Source organism: Myotis nattereri, assembly GCF_964212035.1.
Source record: "Myotis nattereri genome assembly, chromosome: 3".
Lineage (NCBI taxonomy): Eukaryota > Metazoa > Chordata > Mammalia > Chiroptera > Vespertilionidae > Myotis > Myotis nattereri.
This window is the reverse complement of record NC_138077.1, coordinates 93,909,305-93,932,422: the sequence shown is the minus strand read 5'-3', so window position 1 is coordinate 93,932,422 and position 23,118 is coordinate 93,909,305. Positions and strand designations below refer to the sequence as shown.

General features: G+C 41.3%; 1 protein-coding gene across 1 annotated transcript in view; it reads right to left on the bottom strand.

Annotated features, from left to right (window-relative positions):
• GBE1 (1,4-alpha-glucan branching enzyme 1) overlaps positions 1–21,285 on the bottom strand; it is a 361,817-nt gene extending 340,532 nt beyond the window's left edge. The window contains exon 1 of the mRNA XM_081087408.1: positions 20,676–21,285. Within this exon, the coding sequence (XP_080943534.1) occupies positions 20,676–20,806 (131 nt within the window). The 5' untranslated portion in view covers positions 20,807–21,285. The remainder of the gene's footprint in view (positions 1–20,675) is intronic.
• Between the last annotated feature and the right edge of the window lie 1,833 nt (positions 21,286–23,118).

Here is a 23,118-nt window from a genome sequence, read left to right as displayed (position 1 = left end):
GGAGCTCCCCCCTATCAGGCACAGAGCAGGGCTGATCAGGGGGTTGGGGCGCCTTCCCCTGTCAGGAACAGAGCAGGGCGGATAGGGAGGTTGTGGCCCAGCCCCCTGTCACACACAGAGCCGTAGGGTGATCAGGGGGTTTGGGCGCTGTCCCCTGTCACACTGATCCTGGTGCCGGGAGGCCTCGCAGCTCTGCTGATCCCGGTGCTGGTAGGCATATTTCCCTTTTACTATATAGGATAGACGCCTGGTGCATGGGTGGGGCTGGCTGGTTTGCCCTGAAGGGTGTCCTGGATCAGGGTGGGGGTCCCCACTGCGGTGCCTGGCCAGCCTGGGTGAGGGGATAATGGCTGTTTGCAGCTGGTCACACACCCTTCAGGGTGGGGGTCCCTACTGGGGTGCCTCGCCAGCCTGGGTGAGGGGATGATGGCTGTTTTCAGGCTGACTGAAGCTCCCAACTGCTCCTTTTTTTCTTTTTTTTTATTCTGGGCCAGCTTTATCTCTGGCTCCAGCTCTGAGGCCTCTGCTGCTGAAAGAAGGTATCTGGTTTGTTTTAGGTTCTATAATCGAAACAATGTATAATTCCAGCTCTGAAATCCCGGGCTCGCTCTGGGTTTTTGTTTAGCTTATGTATTTGTTACAATGTTTCTTAAACTGCAAGCTCAGAGGCTGTCAAGGCAGGCAGGGAACGTTGGAGTCCTCCGTCACTGAAGCAAGCAAGCCTCATGTTAGTTTCAAGCTGCCTGGCTGCCGGACGCCATCTTGGCTGGCAGTTAATTTGCATATCTCGCTGATTAGCCAATGGGAAGGGTAGTGGTCGTACGCCAATTACCATGTTTTCCTTTTATTAGATAGGATTCCCTTTACTCTTACTGCCTCCCTCACCATCCTTCCCTCTGGTAACCAACATACTGTTGTCTGTGTCTATTGTTTTTGATTGTCTTGTTTGTTCATTTGTTGCTTTCACTTTTATATCCCACACATGAGGGAAATCATATGGTTCTTAACTTTTTCTGTCTGAATTATTTTGATTAGCATAGTATTCTCAAGATCCATCCACGTTGTCACAAATGGAAGTATTTCATCTTTTCCTGTCGTTTAAGGTAGTATCCCATTGTATATATGTTTAAAAGCACTGTTATTTATAATGTAGAACTGAAGAATATATGATACTAATAAATGAGTGAGTTCTAAGAATAAGGCATGAACTAAAAAACTAAAAAGTCAAATTGAAATGACAAATTCAAACTATATACATTAATATCTACTTATATTTAGAATATAAATCAATAAAGCAATGTTATGACATAAAAGAAACAATATGAAAATTAAAAACGGAAAACACTCTAACAAGGAGGTAACAATTTGGGAATTTTTTTATATTTCACAAATTATTTTTCCCCTGCTTCCTAAAGGTTTGGAGGTGCCTTATAATAACAACTGAAAGTTAAAGTGAGAACTTAGAAATAAGAAAACTGACAGGTTAATTAGGTCCCACTTCTTTTAATAATCTTTAATATATATATAAAAATTGTCATTGTTCATATATTTCAGTGATCTGACTAAAAACTAATTTATTTTTAGTCAGGTGGCTTCCCAATACAAGTCCATCAATTCATGATCTTAAAAAGAAATTAAACTTCCAGTGATAAGACAGATAAGTACCAGGAATGTAATGTAAAACATGATGACTGGCTAACCCTGGTATGTGACATATAGAAAAGTCATTAAAAGAGTAAATTCTGAGTTCAAATCAAAAGGAGAATTTTTTTCCTCTTTCTTTCTCTCTTTTATTTTTATTGTTTCTATATGAGAAAATAGATGTTAGCTAAACCTACTATAATAATATAAATCAAGACATCATCTTGTACTACCTAAACGTATACAGTAATATATGTCAATTATTTCTCAATAAATGTATTTTATTTATCCATACACAATAAATTAACCTCAACCTAAACCATAAACCTTATACAAAAATTAACTGAAAATGGGTCATAGACTTAAAAGTAAAATGTACAACAACAAAACTTCTAGAAGAAAACAGAGGAAATCTTCAGGTCCTAGAACTAGACAAAGAGCTCTTATACATGATAGTTATTCATGACAACAAAAGCAAGATCCATACAACAACAAAATCAATAAATTGGACTTCATCAAAATTAGAAACTTTTGTTCTGTGAAAGACCCTGTTTAGAAAGTGAAAGGGCAAGCTACAGACTAGAAGAAAATACTTAAAAAACATTTATCTGACAAAGAACTTATACTAGAAAATATATTCTCAAAACTCAAAGGTAAAAAAAAAAAAAAATCAATCCAGTTAAAAAATGAACAAAAAGCACAAAAAGACATTTCACAAAGTAGAGATATAGATAGCAAATAACACTTTAAAAGATTTTTAATAAAATTAGTTATTAGAAAAAGGAAAATTAAAATCACAATGATATAACACTACATACTTATTACAACAACTAACATTTAAAAACTGACAAAACCAAATTCTGGCAAGAATGCAGATAACTGGACCCTTCATAGATTTCTGGTCAGGATGCAAAAGGTAAAAACACTATGAAAAATAGTTTGGCAATTTCTTATAAAACTAAACATACACTTGCCGTATAACCTAACAATCATGCTTCTAGGCATTTTCCCAGAGAAATAAAACTCAGCCATAATTATTCATACCTTAGCTTTATGGCAATATCTTTTAGAAATAAAAACTAGAACCAATCCAAATGTCCTTCAACAGGTGAGTGGATAAATAAACTCTGGTATATCTATACAATGAAATACTTTTTGTAGCAACAATAAGGAACAAACTATTGATTGATATATTCAACCTGGACAGTTATCAAAGGCCTTAAGCTGAGTGAAAAAAAAAAAAAAAAAAAGCCAATCTCCAAAGATTACATGTTGTATGATTTAAATTATATAACATCCTAAAATGAAAAAAAAAAATTATACAGATGTAAAACAGATCAGAGACTGCCAATGTTTAGGAGTAGAGGGAGAGGGGAGAGTATAAATATAAAGGAATGAAGGAGTTCATTTTTATATGAGATAATTATGTATCTTTATTGTGGTAGTGGTTAATAATATCTACCAGTGATAAAACTGCAAAGAAGTATACACACAAATAAAATCATGTAAAAACTGGTGAAATTTGAATGAGATCTGTAGACAGTAATAATGTCAATGTCCTGGTTTTGACACTGTAATATATGTAGTTAAGAAAGATATTACCACTAGGGCAAGACTGGCAAACCATACAGAAGCCTTCTGAAGCCTTTTCTGTACTACTTTTGCAACTTCCTGTGAGTCTATAATGATTTCAAAATCATTTGTCTTTTAAAATCCAGGCTAACACAATTTACAATTCTCTAAGTTCATGATATTTGTAAATGTCCTCTACCTTTAAAGGTACTTTGAACCTGCTACAACAAAATTTAAGTTTTTATAACACTCTTGTGTCTAAGTACTTCCTGCTTATGTGTAGTATTTGTGAGTAGAGCTTTACATAATATGCAGGGATAGCATATAGTTTTCAGTAAATGGTTCTTTATGGAAGTGAAGCAAAAAGAGATCAGTTGGTTTCATTATAGTCCTATCACTAGCAAAATACAACTTAAAACAACAAAACAACACTGCCCAGTGTAAGAAGAAATGGTCAAGAAGATGAAAGACTTGCATTTATAAAAAATAAATAAATAAATAAATAAATAAATAAATAAATAAGGAAACAAAAGTATATCAGAGATTTTTAATGCTGAAAGAACTGAAAGAAAAAGCACAGAAGTGACAAACATGAACTAGTTTTTAACCTCCAGAATCTGACATTAGTTACTAGTGATCTCCAATTAGAGGTATAGAATGATCATGGGGAATAGACCAATAACCTCTTAGGAAAGAAAAGAAATATGGGAATCACAGACATTCCAGAAAACTGGGATCTTAAGCCATCCAAAGGAATGGCATTTCAATTTTTCAATTTTATTTTTTTATTATTTTGTTAGCTTTTTTTTTTTTTTGCTTTTTGCTTTGTTTTCCATTTTTTTTGGTTTGTTGCTTTTTTTTTTCTTTCTTCTTTCTTTGTTCTCCTTTTTTTTGTTTGTTCCTTTATTAACTACTTCTATTCACATTATTTTTTCAACCACGTGAGCAACAGACACGTGAGCGGCACGCTCTTGTCCAGGGAGCATCAGCCCCGTGAGCAGCCTGCCTCGAGCCTAAGAGCAGCAGCCTCATGTGGCCTGCCCCTGTCCAAGGAACAGCAGCTGTGTGAGCAGCCCGCTTCCCCGTCCGAAGAGCAGCAACCACGCGAGCAGTCCAACCTGTCCGAGGAGCAGCAGCCACACAAGCAGTCTTCCTACGTCTGAGGAGAGGCAGCCTGCGCAGCCCGCCCCTATCCGAGGAGCAGCAGCTGCGCACAGCCCGCACCCTGCACTTGTCCGAGGAGCAGCAGCTGCACAAGCATCTTGCCCTCGCCCAAGCAGCAGCAGCTGCACGAGCAGCCTGCCCAATCCAAGGAACAGGAGCTGTGTGAGCAGCCCGTCCCCATCCGAGGAGCAGCAGTTCTGTGAGGGGCCCGGCCCCATTCGAGGAGCAGCAGCAGCCCACCCTAGTCCAAGGAGCAGTAACCACACGAGCAGACCGCCCGCATCCGAGGAGTGGCAGCTCTACACAGCACGCACCGGTCTGAGGAGCAGAGCCACAACAGCCTGCACCTATCCAATGAGCAGCAGCCGGTCCTAGGAGCAGTAGCCCCACAAGCAGCCCATCACATCAGAGGAACAACAGCAGCATGCAGCCAGCCCCCATTCAAGGATCAGCAGCCACGTGAGCAGTCCGCCCCAGTTCAAGGAGTAGCAGCTGCATGTGTAGCCCGCCCCCATACAAGGAACAGCAGCCTCGTGATCAGCACATCCTCTGTCTGAGGAACAGCAGCTGTGTGTGAAGCCTCCCCCCAACAGCCAGAGGAGCCACCACAGTGGTGAACAGCACCCACCATAGGAGCTCCTGCCAACTGAAGAGCAGCTGCTACAACAACGCCTGAGGAGCCACTGCCACCCAAGGAGCAGCCCCTGAACGACTCAACATCTATATATATCGGTGAGATCAACATGGGTAGACAAAGAAATCCCGAAAGGAAAGAAAAGGAGGACTCACCAGAAAAGCAGCTAAGTGAAACCGAAGCATGCAGCATGACAGAAAAAGAATTCAGATTAAGAGTCCTAAAATGCATAAACCAGATGGAGGAAAAATTCAACAACTTATGCAAGAAGCAAGAAGAAACAGATGAAAAAAATCAATAAATTATGTAAGAACCAAGAAGAAATGAAGAGTGATATAGCTGCAATAAAAAACACCATTGAAAGTTTCAACAGTAGGCTAGGAGAAGCGGAGGACCAAATTAGGGAATTAGAAGACAGGGAAACAAAACACACCCAAACTGAACTGCAATTGGAGAAAAAAATTAAAAGACAGGAGGAGAGCCTAAGGGAGCTATGGAACAACATGAAACGAAACAATATACGAATAATAGGGGTGCCAGAACAACAGAAAGAGGAGCAAGGGTTAGAAAAACTATTCAAAGAAATAATATCAGAAAAATTCCCTGAGGTGGGGAAGAAAAAAGTCACACAAGCACAGAGAGTCCCAAACAAGGTGAACCCAAAAAGACCCACACCAAGATACATCATAATTACCATGGCAAATGTTCAGGACAAAGAGAGAATCTTAAAGGCTGCAAGAGAGAGACGGAAAGTTACATACAAGGGATCTCCCATTAGATTATCAAATGATTTCTCAACAGAAACACATCAGGACATGAAAAGAATGGACGGAAATTTACAAAGTGATGCAAAGCAAAGGACTGAATCCAAGATTACTCTATCCAACAAGGCTATCATTCAAAATTGAAGGGGAAATAAGAAGCTTCACAGACAAAAAAAAAAGGCTAAGGGAATTTATCACCACCAAGCCAACAATGCAAGAAATGCTAAAGGGACTGGTGTAAAAAGAAAAAAGAAAAAGCTCAGAAAGAAAACAGCCACAAAAAATAGAAATGACTACAAACAAGTACCTTTCAATAATAACTTTAAACGTAAATGGACTAAATGCTCCAATCAAAAGACATCAAGTGGCTGAATGGATAAAAACACATGACCCATACATTTGCTGTCTACTAGAGACCCACCTCAGAACACGGGACTCACACAGACTGAAAGTGAAGGGATGGAAAAATATCTTTCAGGCAAATGGAAATGAAAAAAAAAGCTGGGGTAGCAATACTTATATTGGACAAAATAGACCTCAAAGTGACGGCCGTAACAAGAGATAGGGAAGGCCACTTCATAATACTAAAGGGATCGATACAACAAGAGGATATAACCCTGATAAACATATATGCATCCAATGCAGGAGCACCCACATACTTAAGAAAACTCCTGGAAGATATCAGGGGAGAGATCGACAACAATACAATCATAGTAGGGGACTTTAATACACCACTAACATCACTGGATAAATCCTCTAGATAAAAAATCGGCAAAGAAACAGCAATCCTAAATGACTCACTAGAGCAGGTGGACTTAATTGACATCTTCAGAACATTTCACCCCAAAGCCACGAAATATATGTTCTTCTCAAGTGCTCATGGTACATATTCAAAAATAGACCACATATTGGGTCACAAACAAACTCTCCCCAAATTCAAGAAGATTGAAATCATACCAAGCATCTTCTCAGACCACAAGGGCATAATATTAGAAATAAACTACAATAAAAACAACTCAAAATACTCAAACACCTGGAAGCTGAATAGCATGCTATTAAATATTGATTGGGTTACCAATGAGATCAAAGAAGAAATTAAAAACATCCTAGAAACTAATGACAATGAAAACACAACAATCCAAAACCTATGGGACACAATGAAAGCAGTCCTGAGAGGGAAGTTTATAGCTCTACAGGCCTATCTCAACAAACAATAAAAAATGATAGTAAATCATCTAAATCTACATCTCAAAGAATTAGAAAGAGAGCAACAAGAAAAGCCCAGAGTGAGCAGAAGGAAGGAGATAATAAAGATTAGAGCAGAAATAAATGACATAGAGACCAAAAAAACAATACAGAAAATCAATGAAACCAAGAGCTGGTTCTTTGAAAGGATAAACAAGGTTGATGAACCTCTAGCCAGGCTCACCAAGAAGCAAAGAGAGAGGACCCAAATCAACAAAATCAGAAACGATAGAGGCGAAATAACAACAGACCCCACAGAAATACAAATGATTGTTAAAAAATACTATGGACAGCTCTACTCCAGCAAACTAGACAACCTGGAGGAAATGGACATATTCCCAGAAAAATACAACATTCCAAAACTCAATCAGGAAGAATCTAAAAATCTCAACAGGCCAATAACTATGGAAGAAATTGAAGCAGTCATCAAAAAGCTTCCAGCAAATAAAAGCCCAGGAATAGATGGCTTCACAGGAGAGTTTTACCAAACATTCAAGAAAGAACTAAAACCTATCCTCCTCAGACTACTACAAAAAATTCAAGATGAAGGAACACTTCCAAGCTCATTCTATGAAGCCAGCATCACCCTAATACCAAAACCAGGTAAATATAACACAATGAAAGAGAATTACAGGCCAGTATCCCTCATGAACATAGATACCAAAATCCTCAATAAAATCTTAGCAAATTGGATCCAGCAGTACATCAGAAAGATCATACACCATGACCAAGTAGGATTCATCCCAGGGATGCAAGGATGGTACAATATCTGCAAATCAATAAACGTGATACATCACATAAACAAATTGAAAGAAAAAAACCACATAGTCATATCAATTGATGCAGAAAAAGCGTTTGACAAAATCCAACACCCATTTTTGATAAAAACTCTCAGCAAGGTGGGAATAGAAGGATCATATCTCAACATAATAAAAGCCATATATGACAAACCCACAGCCAACATCATACTCAATGGACAAAAACTAACACCATTTCTCCTAAGAACAGGAACAAGACACGGATGCCCACTCTCAAAACTCCTGTTCGACATAGTACTGGATGTATTAGCCATTGCAATTAGACAAGAAGAAGAAATAAAAGGCCTCCAAATTGGAAAAGAAGAAGTAAAACTGTCCTTATTTGCAGATGGCATGATATTATACATAAAAAACCCTAAAGACTCCATCAAAAAACTATTAGACTTAATAAATGAATTCGGCAATGTAGCAGAATACAAAATTAATGCCAAGAAATCTATGGCATTTCTATATACACCAATAGTGAATGTGCAGAAAGAGAGACTGAAAAAGCAATCCCATTTACCATCGCACCAAAAAAATTAAGCTACCTAGGAATAAACTTAACTAAGGAGGTAAAAGACCTCTACTCAGAAAACTACAGGACGTTGAAAAAAGAAATAGAGGAAGACATAAACAGATGGGAGAACATACCGTGCTCTTGGATTGGTAGAATCAACATCATTAAAATGTCCATACTACCCAAAGCAATCTATAAATTCAACGCACTTCCCATTAAAATACCAACGACATATTTCACAGACCTAGAAGGAACTCTCCAAAAATTCATCTGGAATAAAAAAAGACCCCGAATACCTGCAGCAATCCTGAAAAAGAACAACATAGGTGGGATCTCAATACCAGATGTCAAGTTGTATTACAAAGCCACTGTTCTCAAAACTGCCTGGTACTGACACAAGAGCAGACATATAGATCAATGGAATAGAATAGAGAGCCCAGAAATCAGCCTGAACCAATATGCTCAATTAATATTTGACAAAGGAGGCAAGAACATACAATGGAGTCAAGATAGTCTCTTCAATAAATGGTGTTGGGAAAATTGGACAGATACATGCAAGAAAATGAAACTAGACCACCAACTTACACCATACACAAAAATAAACTTAAAATGCATAAAGGACTTAAATATACGATGGGAACCAATAAAAATACTATAAGAATCCAAAGGCAACAAAATCTTAGACATATGCCGAAGCAATTTCTTCACTGATACAGCTCCTAGGGCATTGGAAACTAAAGAGAAAATAAACAAATGAGACTACATCAAAATAAAAAGCTTCTGCACAGCAAAAGAAACCATCAACAAAACAACAAGAAGACCCACTGCATGGGAGAACATATTTGCCAATGTTATCACCAATAAGGGTTTAATCTCCAACATTTATAGGGAACTCATAAAACTTAACAAAAGGAAGATCAACAATCCAATCAAAAAATGGGCAAAGGACCTAAATAGACACCTTTCAAAAGAGGACATTCAGAAAGCCAAGAGACATATGAAAACATGCTCAAAGTCACTAATTATACGAGAGATGCAAATCAAAACAACAATGAGGTACCATCTCACACCTGTCAGAATGGCTAGCATCAACAAATCTACAAACAACAAGTGTGGAGAGGATGTGGAGAAAAAGGAACACTCGTGCACTGCTGGTGGGAATGCAGACTGGTGCAGCCACTATGGAAGACAGTATGGAGTTTCCTCAAAAAACTAAAAATGGAACTCCCATTTGACCCTGTGATCCCACTTCTAGGAATATATCCCAAGAAACCAGAAACACCAATCAGAAAGGATATATGCACCCCTATGTTCATAGCAGCACAATTCACCATAGTTAAGATCTGGAAACAGCCTAAGTGCCCATCAGTAGATGAATGGATTAGAAAACTGTGGTACATCTACACAATGGAATACTATGCTGCTGTAAAAAAGAAGGAACTCTTACCATTTGCAACAGCATGGATGGAACTGGAGAGCATTATGCTAAGTGAAGTAAGCCAGTCAATGAAGGAAAAATACCACATGATTTCACTCGTTTATGGATAATAAAGACCATTATAAACTTATGAACAAAAATAGATACAGAGGCAGAACTGCCTTGAACAAACTATCAAACTACAGTGGGAAGGCTGGGGAGGGTTGGGGGTTGGGGGGGGGGTGGGGGGTGGGGTAAGAGATCAACCGAAGGGCTTGTATGCATGCATATAAGCATAACCAATGGACATAAGACACTGGGGGGTAGGGGAAGCCAGGGGATTGTCAAGGGTGGGGAAGAAAAGGAGACATATGTAATACCCTTTGTAATACTTTAAGCAATAAAACAATTAAAAAATAAATAAATAAAAAATAAAATAGCAGTCCACAGGGAAAGAAAAAGAAAAAGAAATATGAACCCAGATAATTGAGCTTCTATTCTAACATCAAACAGGAATTTCATTATTCCACAAATTGCTCTTTAGTTCTATTGAGGGAAACAAAACAGTAAAGATGCCTATTATGACAAAATCCTATATTTATATTAAAAGTCTGCGGTAGATATATTGTGAAAGACAATAGTTACAGATCTTAAGATTTAAAAACCAAAAGCACAGAAAGGTATAATGCTAAAGCCCTCATAAGCTTGTATGACATTAGATAACAAAAGTGTTCTAAAGATTGGGCACATTAACTGACATCTTTAATTTAGTTGTTCTTTCTAATCTAAACACTACATCCTCCAGATAACTTAATAAATCAGGTTGTTTCTAATGAACCCAGAGGACATAAAAATTATTAGCAATTAGGTAACTAATTTCCTCTAAAAACACCCATATTTTTGAAGATTAAAATATCTATGGAATTATAGAAAGAAGATGGGGATGCTCCCAAGTTGTGGGGCCAGGTGACAGGAGAACAGAACAGTTCATTTTGGACAAGAGCAGCCAAAAGTCCTTATATGTTCCCTAAGAAAAGAGTCCAGGAAAACAGTCAGGTCTAGTAATGACCCCGGGGTCGGTGGTATTAGAGATATGGCTGTAGACTTCTCTCGGTATACAGAGGAACTACAACATGGTCTCTCAAGGACTTTTCATCTTTAGCCAGATGTAGTCTCTTCTTTGAAGCAAGGGAAAGAGCCCAGGGAAGCTGTGAGGAGGAGGCAAAAGGACATTCCTCAGGTGGGTGTGTATGCAACTAAACGCCTTGATTATCCAGGCTCACTTTCAACTGCGGATGACCATGGCACAATTTTGGTCAATTACTTGTTAATAAAAAAATTAGATGCATTTTATAGGAAAATTAATATATACTCAGCTAAAATGAACATAGTGAGCTGGCACATGCTCCTAGATGTGCCCTCCCATCTTCTAAGCATAAAAATAAAGACAATAAGCAAAGGATAGTAAAGCTGAAAGATAAAGAATGATGGATCCATGCTAGGAACCAAATAAGTCCACTTTCTTTGTGAAAATACAAATCTCTATTTTCAGTAACTCAGTTTGTGGGACTGTCTGTAAATTGAGGGTGTATTGAGTTTTCTGGTACACAGACATAAATGCATAACAGATTTTACCATATTTCTGTAAAAAGGGCCTATGTCTATTATGCAACTATTCATAATTAAATATAACCTGTGGTTAGTAGCTTATTATTTATGAAAATAAAAATGAACTACATTGATAATATTAACATATGATTTCATTGGTAAAAAATATATTTAATTCACACTTGCTAAATATTTTCAAACTTCAAAATTACCTACACAAAAAGTGTATTTGTAGACTTGGTTTCTGATTATCATATTTTACACTATAGACTAAGAGTATATTCCCAAATATTGTGTCTCATTTTAACATATTGTTCCATGGGTCTACGAAAACACACATGAATATTCCATTACTTTATATTATGCATCTTATTGTAAAATCAAACATATTAAAAATAACTAAACTCATCAAATGAAAAAAAAGATAAGGCAAGACATAGGCTTTCATTTTATTTTCCTATTAACACATTATATGTTCAGACCCCAGTGAATAATTCTTTCATTTTTCAAACTTTTAAGCTGCTATAATGTATTTTTTCTTCTTATTTTCAAAGTTATTCCTGCTATTAGTAAACTCACTGTGATCATTCCTCCAACCATCTAGAATTCAAGAGGAAAAAAATTCCCTGCAGCTGTTTGATGCCCAATAATATGACCACTTAGCAGTTAGATGAAAGAAAAGAAAAAGGCAGAAAAGGAAGATCAAGAGAAGAGTGATTTGGAGTTTCTGCAGGCTAGCATTTACCTCGCTCAAGAAAAGGAGCTTTGTGCTCATTATATCCTGGATTCATCTTGCCTTCAGCTTATAGTACACGGGCAATTGCCTTATCATTGCCTCTCCAAATTAAGGATCAAAGTTTAAACATATTATTTTCCTTCTCTATTACATTATGATTAAAATTACCACCTCCTCACCTCATTCACACAATTGCTCTACTGGGAAAAAGAAGGAACTCCCTAAAGTAAAGATGCCATGAACTAGCAAAATAACAAGTTGAGGGAAATTTCTGGTCACATTATTTATCTGATGGTTGAATTCAGGTTACTGCATTAAAGAAGCTAACAATAAGAAAATCTTTTGAAACTAATATTCTAGTAAACATTTAGGATAGAAAGTTAGTTTGCTAATACTATCATCAGCATTAAACGACTATTACTTACTTACTGAGCATCTTTACATGCATTCTTGTCCTCCAGACACACCTACAAGGTGGGTCCCATCCATAGTTTACAGAGGAAGAAACAGAAACTCAAAACTATTTAGCATTTAGGAGAGTTGAAATTCAAGCCTTATCTTGTTCTCATACTTGGAACATGGTCACAGCAATAATTTTATATATTTTTCCATTTTACATGTGAAGAAACAGTTTAGAATCTAAATTATTCTTACCATTCATACATCAAGTTTTACAAGTTAAGTCACCATAACTTAAACAATGTCAAATAAACTGCAATGGAATTGTATAATAGATTATTGAATGTAGATTGTATAATAACATGTTCAATGTAGAGTTTTACCTTTTGTCAATATACTGAATACCTGTTACCATAAACACAGAAGAGAATAGGGCTGCTTTTGGATATTAAACACAAAAGAACCCTGGTGAGCATCTACTGATGAGCAGACATCACCACAAGAGAATCTACTCTTTAGTAAAAAAATAAACTTAGAGTAAAAGATACCTGGTAACAGCAATTCTCTCCAATGAAAACACTTTTGTTTTAATATCTATAAACGTATAACTAAAGCTTAATACATCCTTTAAATTAACAGCAGCATTATATACTTATCAGTCTAAAACTATAGCACATTTCCCAAGGACTGTTATTATCTCACTGACGAACTAGGTCCAGCTTCATGGGAGCTGAACTGAATTCTCTAAGAACTTACCACATAAAGCAGTGATTTTCAACCTTTTTCGTCTCATGTTACACATAAACTAATTACTAAAATTCTGCAGCACACCCCAAAAATATATTTTTTGCCTATCTGACAAAAATATAGGTATAATTTTGATTGTTCTACAAAAAATAATAATAGTAATTACCTACCCCTTTTGCTTCAAAGAGACTTAAAAAAAACACAAGTGCCTATACTTGTACATGAGGATTTCTGGTACCAAGAATTAACCGTTCAGACACAGACACATCCTTACTGTGCAACGTGACCAAAAATACACAATTTTATTAGATGGCCTATATATTTATGGTTCAAGACAGGGCATTCACATTGGATGGCTATTGTGTTGGCTGTTGTCATTTTTTTGTTGTTGTTGTTGATGATCTAAGCAGGGGTCCTCAAACTTTTTAAACAGGGGGCCAGTTCACTGTCCCTCAGACCGTTGGAGGGCCAGACTATAGTTTGAAAAAAAACTATGAACAAATTCCTATGCACACTGCACATATCTTATTTTGAAGTAAAAAAAACAAAACGGGAACAAATACAATATTTGTATTTGCATGTGGCCTGCGGGCCGTAGTTTGAGGACCCCTGATCTAAGGGAAAAGGAGCCAGTGCCCCTGACTAAATAATCAGGTATTATTTCATGTTTCAAAATTTCTTGAGGCACACCAATGGAAAATCACTGACTTAAGTGTCACTTCTCAGATGTTAGTGCAGCAAGTGCCAGAACATAAACAAAACCAAAATGCTCCATTAAGTCATTTTAAGGCACTGTGAAAATGAGAGGAGGTCTTAGCCCTTTGCCCATCACTTTAGAGCATTCAGGAATGGCTTCTGAGTTAGCAAAGATCTCAGCTGCAAAGGGCAAAAGAACCTACTAGAACAAAAAAGCAGGCCAGGTGCATCTTGCAATCTTCGTATTCTTTCCTGCCTGTTAGAGTCATTGACATTTGACTTTCTTTAGAGCCCACAGCTTAGGCCAGCACTGAGGGGGGAAAATAGTGCATGCTTCAGCTTTGATATAAAATGTCTGTGTTGTGAGAATTAGTTTTTGGTGAGGTTACTGATAACACAAAAGCCAAACTACTTTCCAGTTCTGATTAGATACCAATGTAAAAGCTATTTTTATTTCTAACAAAATAGAGATGTTCACTCTAATAATACTTAACACACTTGAGCTCACAAAAACCTCTCCTCCCATTCTTGGGTACTCAATACAACCTGAGGCTCTCTCAAACTGTGTATTCCTTCAGTGATTAAGCCTCTAGTCTCTGTGGAGTATGGAAGGATCTAATTAACAATGATTTTCTTGATTTTCTCTTTATTTGAACATATATTCCCCTTCCCCAGATTGTCACACATCACCTCCTGGTAATTAATGCTTCTTCTCTTTCCATCCATCCTAACATCCCCAACATTTTTAGCTTCAGGTGAGTTGACCTGAGACTCAATAGTATGGAAAAGAGAAAGGGTCAGAAGACATTCATTCAATCATTTGCCCATTCAAATCTTACACTGTTTCCTCTAAGCTAGGTAAGGCTCTACAGACTAAGAATACAACAGTGAGCAAACAATGAAGGGCCCACCTATGAAAGCAAACCATCTAGTGGAGGATACAAAAGAGCAGAAAGACAACTAACTACATTACAGTGGATGGTCACCCTTAGGATGGGAGTGTTCAAGTTGGTACACAGCAATGGGGAGAACATTTAAAACAGGAAGAAGTTAGGGAAGGCATATGAGAAATCGCTAAGCTGTGTCCTGCAGCATGTATAGAAACTTATCAGATAGAAGCGAAAGAAACAGAAGCACAAAAGCATAGCCGCACCTACAGCTCGAACCAAACATATGGCATCCAAGACAGTATAACAATCTGGCACACTTCAATCTTATATTCTTTAAAACATGTGTTAAAGATCTATTTTATGGGACAGAGAAAAATTATTTTCTATGAATAAAAATTAAACAAAGGGCCCGGCCGGTGTGGCTCAATGGTTGAGTCTCCACCTATGAATCAGGAGGTCATTGTTGATTCCCAATCAGGGCATGTGCCTGGGTGGGTTGCGGGCTCGATCCCCAACGTGGGGCTTGCAAGAGGCAGCCGATCAATGATTCTCTCTCATCAGTGATGTTTCTAGCTCTCTCTCCCTCTCCCTTCCTCTCTGAAATTAACAATTTTTTAAAAACAAATTAAACAAAAGGTTCACTTATTAATTCATTTCTACTAAACTCAAAAAGTCTATCTTCTGATAAAGTAGAAAATGCTTTATTTCTTAATCTTTCTCACCTTCTACTCAGTGATTTTGCTACGCCCCTAACTTCTTATGAGTCTACACAAAATAAGAAATGAAATTTTTCTATATTTAAGAAAGAACTACATCTATAAAAAGGAGTATCATGTTACACATTTATTCTATTGATATTTTAGTGTCCCTTACAGAATGGACCCCAGACATCCCATCTACCTCTCCACCCCTAGGCTCCCTCTGATTAGTTGGTACAGGATAAAAGAGAGAGTACAAAGATGAGGCTAAAAATGTAGACAGGGATCAGATAATACAGAATCTTGTAAGTCAGGAATTGTTGAGAAAATTTGAAAAGGGGGTACTATTATGAGGCTGATTTTGTAATTCAGGCTGGAGATGCTAATAACTTAAGATGAAAACAGTAGAAAAAGAGTGGCATATACTTGAAAAACACAAGCTATAACTGACTAGACTAGACTAGAGATAAGAGAAAAGGAGGGCCATAACCGGTTTGGCTCAGTGGATGGAACGTCGGCCTGCTGACTGAAGGGTCCCAGGTTCGGTTCCGGTCGAGGGCATGTGCCTTGGTTGGGGGCACATCCCCAGTGGGGGGTGTACAGGAGACAGCTGATCGATGTTTCTCTCTCATCGATGTTTCTAACTCTCTATCCCTCTCCCTTCCTCTCTGTAAAAAATCAATAAAAATATTTAAAAAAAGAGAAAAGGAGGGAGAAAGAATAATTAAGGATATTTCTTAAGTTTTGGACTTGAGTAGTTGAAAGATGAAGATACTACACACTGAGACAGGGTATAAAAGGGCAAACAGGGGTTGCTATAACAAAAAAACCATAAATTTAGTTTTATACATGTTGAGTGTTGTTCTTATAGGACATCAAAATGAAGATATTTATAAATATGTCTAACACCAGGAGAAAGATTTAGGGTACGGATAGACATGGGCATCCTCAGTACACAAATAGAATCCATGAGATGAATGAGAATGCTAGGAAAAGTACATAAAGTAGAAATACATATAAAAGTACCTAGGGAAGGCCCTGAGAATCTCCTATATTAAATGGTAAGAAAAAGTTAAGAGGAAACTACCAGAGATGATGGAAGAAAAGCAAGAGCTGCAGTATCATGGCTTCGAGGATCCAAGAAGTGGTCCAAAATGTCCAATGCTGGAGGTAGCCAATAAATTACCACCAAGAAATCAGTTTGCGAACTTGTTGAGAACAGTTTTTAGTAAATAAAGATTAATCCCAGCTGCAGCAGTTATTAGCCATTTTAACTGAAGCCAGTCACCAAATCTCAGGTTCCACATCTGTAAAACAGGAAAAACAAAAATGCCCACTCTTCCTACCTTGTGGTTTTATTATGAGGATTAAATTCAATGATGTGTGTAAAAGCACTATATAAACTTTATATAAACTTTAAACAGAGTGTACAGATAAGTGTTATTGCAACTGTATTGTTTTTCAGGCTGTTTTCAGTGATGTCAATTCTCTCACTCACATGGCTCAGAAGTCACATTTGACTTGCACTGGCCAATATAACAGCAGAAGTGACTCAGGAAAAAGGTGTTAAGAAACAGTGCATAGTACAACATGTTCTCTGTGCCTTGCCACTGACACTGTAAAGGCATGTTTCAAAACAAAGCCTGCATCAGCATAGATACTTGAGTGACTGCTATGAGGAGAGCCCTTAAGACTCAAATTGGTATGTTATATGGGGACAACTAAATGTTTGGCAGGTTTAGCTCAGTGGATAGAGTATTGGACTGCAGACTAAAGGGTCCCAGGTTCGATTCCTGTCAAGGGCACATGCCCAGGTTGTGGGCTTGATCCTCAGTAGGGGGCGTGCAGGAGGCAGCCAATCAGTGATTCTCTCTCATCATTGATGTTTCTATCTCCCTCTCCCTTCCTCTCTGAAATCAATAAAAATACATTTAAAAATAAATAAATAAATGTTGTTTTAAACGGGAAGGTGTTGGAATTATGATCACAGCAACTAACTGCAGTGTATACGACAGGTTAAAAAAAAAACAACAAAAAAAACAGAGAGCCCAAAGGAAAACCCCATCTTGGGCAGTAATCAGTGAGACATCATAGAGGCTATCACTCACTCTAATGTACTAATTTTTATTTTATGGCACAAAGTAATTCACTAATCCTCACACTTGATTCAACATTCTTACAGTTAAAGAAAAGGTAAACAAGAACAACAAATATACATAACAGAATTTCTAATGAAGGTAAGTTAGTTGAGGATGGATGAGACAATCCACCAGTAAGAAATTGGATCCCCCTCACAGTTATTAAATACTAGGAGCCCAGTGCTTGAATTCGTGCACCTTGAAAGAAACTGTGGGCCATGAGGCTGCAGTGGGCACAGGTTCGGGTTTCCGCCCATCCTCCCCACCCCCACCTGGCCCCTCCCAGCACAGCCCCTGGTCCCCTGTCTGCCAGCAGCTCCGCTCTTGCCACCACTCCTACACACTGACTGCACGGAGCAATTGGGGCTGGCGCCAGCAGCAGGTGCAAGCAGGGCCAGTGCCGTCAGTGGTGCGAGGGGCGGCTGCTGCCCTGATTGCCCCTCAGGAGGAGGGGGAGGTGGAGAAGCCCTCAGGGATAATTGGGGCCAGCAGCCGCCTCTCGCACCCATTGACTGCATCGAGCGATCAGGAAGTGGGGCCATCGCCGGCAGCGGGTACAAGAGGTAGACGCTGGCCCCGATCGGCCCTCAGGAGTAGGGGGAGGTAGAGAAGCCCTGAGGGGCAATCAGGGCCAGCAGCCACCACTCACACCCACTGATGGTGCCAAGCGATCAGGCCGGCGCCACATGCCGTCAGCGGGTGCAAGTGGCGGCTCTGGTGCCGACAGCAGGTGCGGGTGGGGCCGGCGCTGGCAGCAGGTGCAAGCGCCACGCGGGACAGGGGCGCGCGGGAGCAAAGAATTTTCAGTAACCACCAGAGGCTCACCCTGATGACAGCGACCAGCACCCCGCCCTAGTCTGGCACCCCCGTACACCTGCTCCACCATCCCACCACGGCCGACCCCCACCATGTTCCACACTCTGCTGCCTGCTGCCAACACCCTCCATGTTCTACGTGCATTCCCTGCTGGTCCACACATGTCATAGCGACCAGTTGTTCGGTTATTCAATTGTTCTGCCGTTCGGTCTATTTGCATATTAGGGTTTTATATAGAGAGATTGTTGTTTATACTCCATATTTTCCTCAATCCTTAGTAAGCATACTTTGTACCTAAATATTTGACTGGTTGTATATGTGTTAGGCCAAAGGCACACTGCCCAGGTGAATTATTAGAAATAAACAGAAAATAGGAAAAGTACCCAAAACCAAATTTTATGAAGGAGGAATTGTTTTATTCTTCAGATGTGAACAGTAGAAGTTACTGCTGCCAGATGCCAAATGACTATTTGCTATGCTTAAATGGAATGTGTGTGCTGGAAAATGGTAATTACTCAGAACCAAGGCCAGAAGTAGAATCCAGGTCAGAGTGAGGCACAAGGGCCCCGTTGGGCCAGCCTTCTCACCAAGAACTCTAAATTGCCCTCGCTTCTTTATTCTGACCTTGGCCCCTCTCATTAGCTTTGATAAACCATGAAAGAGGATTATAACTACTTCAGTCCTAATGGGGTTTAAGTGAATTACATGAAATAGTTAAGAAGTGATGTTTGTCTTCTTGTAATTATTTTTTAAAGGGAGAAGGATAGGACACATTGACAAAACATTTGCACAACTCTTAGAAATGTCTTAACTGCTATTTGACAAAGCACGGTGTCACCATTAACACGTACATCAAAAAAGTCTGACCACCATCTTTTGCTCTGAAATTTTTGGCTATTTCTAAATCAAATCCAATCTTGAGCTATGAAGATTATGAACTGTTTCTTTGAAAGCAATACTGCAAATACTGAAAGCAATTTCACAAGGCTGTTACCTATATGGCTTACATAAGGGCTTAATCATCTGATTAACTAAGCAACAACTCAGGGCGACTACTTTGAAAAGGGCTCATTCACTAGGATATACAAAGTCTGTAATGAGATGTTGTATTCAACTTTGTGTCCCTTAGGGATTCCTTAACAAACAGTTGCTGAATTGAATACAGGCCACAAGTGACAATGCAAGGTCATGAACTTAAGATTTTTTTTTTCCAAATTCCTTATCAACTGTTTCATTACCCCCCAATGCTGCTTCTAGCTAGATATTTTCTGTTTCTTGTATATTCTGTTACCAAAATTGTTTTCATACAAGTGGCTTGGCTAAAAGAAGAGAAACCATTAAATGACTAGTACTTATCTCATAACTGTACTACTATGACTACTACAACTATTATAATCTTAAAAACTATACTTTTAAATTGAGCTGACTATTCCCGCAACTTAGCTGTAGTAAACCAATTTGTTGCAGCATAAGAGACAAGCTAAAGCGAAAGCGCCCTAAATCCGCTTCTAGAAGTTTGTCTCTCTCCGCTTTCTCCCCCTCCAGGGCAGCAATGCCAAACACAGAAAGAATGTTGCTGCTGCGAGTTTACTCCTCACCGTGGGGGCAGGAGGGACTGGCTTGGTCTTCTCCGAGAGTGGGGCATAGTAACAAGGAAAGACTAAAAGCTGCCAGAAAGAATCCTGTTAGATGTAAAAATCACAGTATTTGCTATGAAATAAACTAGAAAAGTTGTAAGCGCAATGCCACACGCAGGGTGCTACACGCCCGCTAATTCACAGGATGACTCCGTGCGTGGGAAGGTCAGGAGCCCGCGGCGGAGCCAGGAACCCCAGCACGTACGCGATGGCGCAGAACCAGACTCGGAGGGCGGGAGAGGGGAGGAGAAAAGCTCACTCAGCCCCCCTCCTCCAGCATCGGTTCCGAGTGTTGGCTGAGCAGCCCGGAAACCACAGGACCTAACAACCAGAGCCAGGCCCACGCCCACCCTGGGCAGGCGCTACCCTCCGAGGCCGGGGCGGGGCCGGGGGCGGGGCCGCGGGGAGGGGAGGGGAGGGGCGGGGCGGGGGCGGGGCCACGCGCCCGGGAGCCCGCGGGAGCCGGAGCCCGGGCCCTGAGCCTGCGCGCGGAAGGCCGGCCGCCCGCTCGGAGGCAGGGGGCGGGGAGCAGGCCCCTGACGGAGTCGGGCGGTACCTGCGCTGGAAGTCCTGGGCGAAGGGCTTCAGGTACGGGTCAATCTCCAGGAGCCTGGCTAGTTCGGGCACGTCCGCCAGGGCAGCGGCCAGGGCCGCCTCGGAGCCGTGGGCCGGAGCCGGAGCCGCCATCTTCCGCCGCAGCCCGAGTAGCCGAGGCCCGAGCGGGTCGAGTGGAGCCCGAGGACAGCGCGAGGGCGGAGCCGAGCCGAGGCGCCGGGGCCGGCGCGGCGGGCCCGGGCCCTTTATAGCCCGAGAGCGCCCGCCTGCCCCCCGGCCCCCCCGCTGGCGGGAGGAGCGGGACCCGAGGTTCCGGCGAAGCGCGTCCCGGCGGGTAGGAGGCGTCTCGCCCGCCCCTCGGAGCACCTCCGGACTCGCCCCTGGCGGCCACGGAGACCCGCCCTCCGCCCCGCCGGCCGGAGCCCCAGGGGAGGCGGGTCCGAGCGGCCCCACCGCCTCCCCTCCGCTACCCCAGCCCGTCCCGGCGGGGAAACGCCCGCTTCCTTCAAACAACGCCCGCCGGCGGCCTCCCCTGCGGAGGGGTGTGTGGCTTCCGGGAAGGGAGCTTTCCTCCCAAAGACAGCATTTCTTTCTGTCGGGGCAGCGTTTCAGACACAGTCAGTCCCCAGAGTGGGAACCGGCCACGTGTGGGTACAAACTCCTGTCTCCCGAACTTCACCCGAAGAGGAGGATCCTGGAAGCAGCGCAGGGACACCGTCCTCGGGGTAGCAGTGGCAGAGCACGGAAACCGGGGGAGAGCTGTTCTTACCCCCACACCTTAGAAAAATAGTAATTTGGTTGTGACAAACGTAAAGTCAAAGACAAGTGGAGACCAGCTTTGAAAAGTCCCTTATCAGACAAAACCAGTTCCGTTATAGGAACAAAGCTTAATTGAGCGTATATTGCAAGAGTGGCTTGACTCTGCCTTTTTTGCTATGCCTTTGGAAATTATAAGCAAAACTTGAAGTTTTTTTGTTGTTGTTTTTTCCCCCCAAGGTTGATGTTCATTGGTTTTACTTAGGCTGTTTCTGAACTTCTGACAAAACTTGCCTTGATTCGAGAAATGGTAGAGGGAAGAGCATTAAATTGGAATTCAGCTGTGCCACTTATTAAGGAAGTGATGGTACAAGAAATTGTTCTCTCTTTTGACTTAAAAAATGAGGGACTCCGTGTAGTTTCCTCCACTTTGAACTTATTTAAGTTCTTTCATTCCCATTAACTGACTTGCTTCTAACTGGTTGGAATTGGACTCGAAGGAGTTTGCAGTCTGATTAGTACCTAGAAACTGGACCAGCTTGGGACTATCTGTCCCAGTTAGGAACTGGGTGTAGAGAATGTAGGGGTTGTGGACAAGGAACAGTGTTGATCAGCCAAGGGACTTGAATTTTAAAGCATCCAAAATATTTTTGTGTGAACATGTTTACAAGGTCTTGAAAGATACCTAGTAACAGAGAACCTCTGAGTGAAAGAATGGAGGACTTGGACAACCTTCAGAATGGCTTGCCTGATTTCCCATAAAGATGACAACATGTAAATGTTTGTCAAATAAAACCCTGGAGGCCGGGTGCGCGGGATTCGTGCACCGGTGGGGGGCATGGCCTGCAGGGATCACCCCGCTGTGGGAGCAGTGCTCATCCGGTCTGCCAAGCGGCTGTGGACCTGCCCTCTGAGCAGCTGCTCCCTGTCCGGCATCTTCTGTGGAGCCGGAGCACTCGCCTCTCCAGGGGACCCCGTAGGGCAGAGGTCCTCAAACTTTTTAAAGGGCCAGTTCACTGTCCCCCAGACATTCCACACATGCGCACTGCAGGCCCAGGAGGAGTCGGCTGCTAAGCAGGACAGGCAGCGCGGCAAAAACACCCGGCGGGCCGGATAAATGTTTTCGGCGGGCCATAGTTTGAGGACCCCTGCGGTAGGGGCTGGGCCCAGGGACAATAGCACTGAGAGGCGACAGAGTTGGCCTCTGTCCCGAGGCGGCCACGAACCCGCCTCCCAGCCTCCAGGGTCAGCTCTGCGGGCCTTCAGAGGAGGTGGCAGGGAGCGAGGAGGAGGAGGAGCCTGGGGCGAGGAGAGGAGATGATCGCAGCCGGGGTTCCTGTCCATTGGCCTGGTGTTCACAGCGGGAGCAGCTGCTCATCCCAGTGAGCTGAGCGGTGCTCCCGCTGTGGGAGCGCACTGACCACCAGGGGGCAGCTCCTGCATTGAGCATCTGCCCCCTGGTGAACAGTGCACATCATAGCAACTGGTCCACCGGTCGTTCTGATCGTTCCGCTGTTCGATCTCTGGGCTTTTATGATATAGGATTGTTTACAGTAAACAACACTTCAACTCAGAAGTAGGATATCCAATAGGTGAACATATCTACATCTCCAATCCTAAATTTTTCTCCGAAATCCAGGATTGTATCCATCTCTACTTAGTTGGCTGAGATACCTAAACCAGCTATC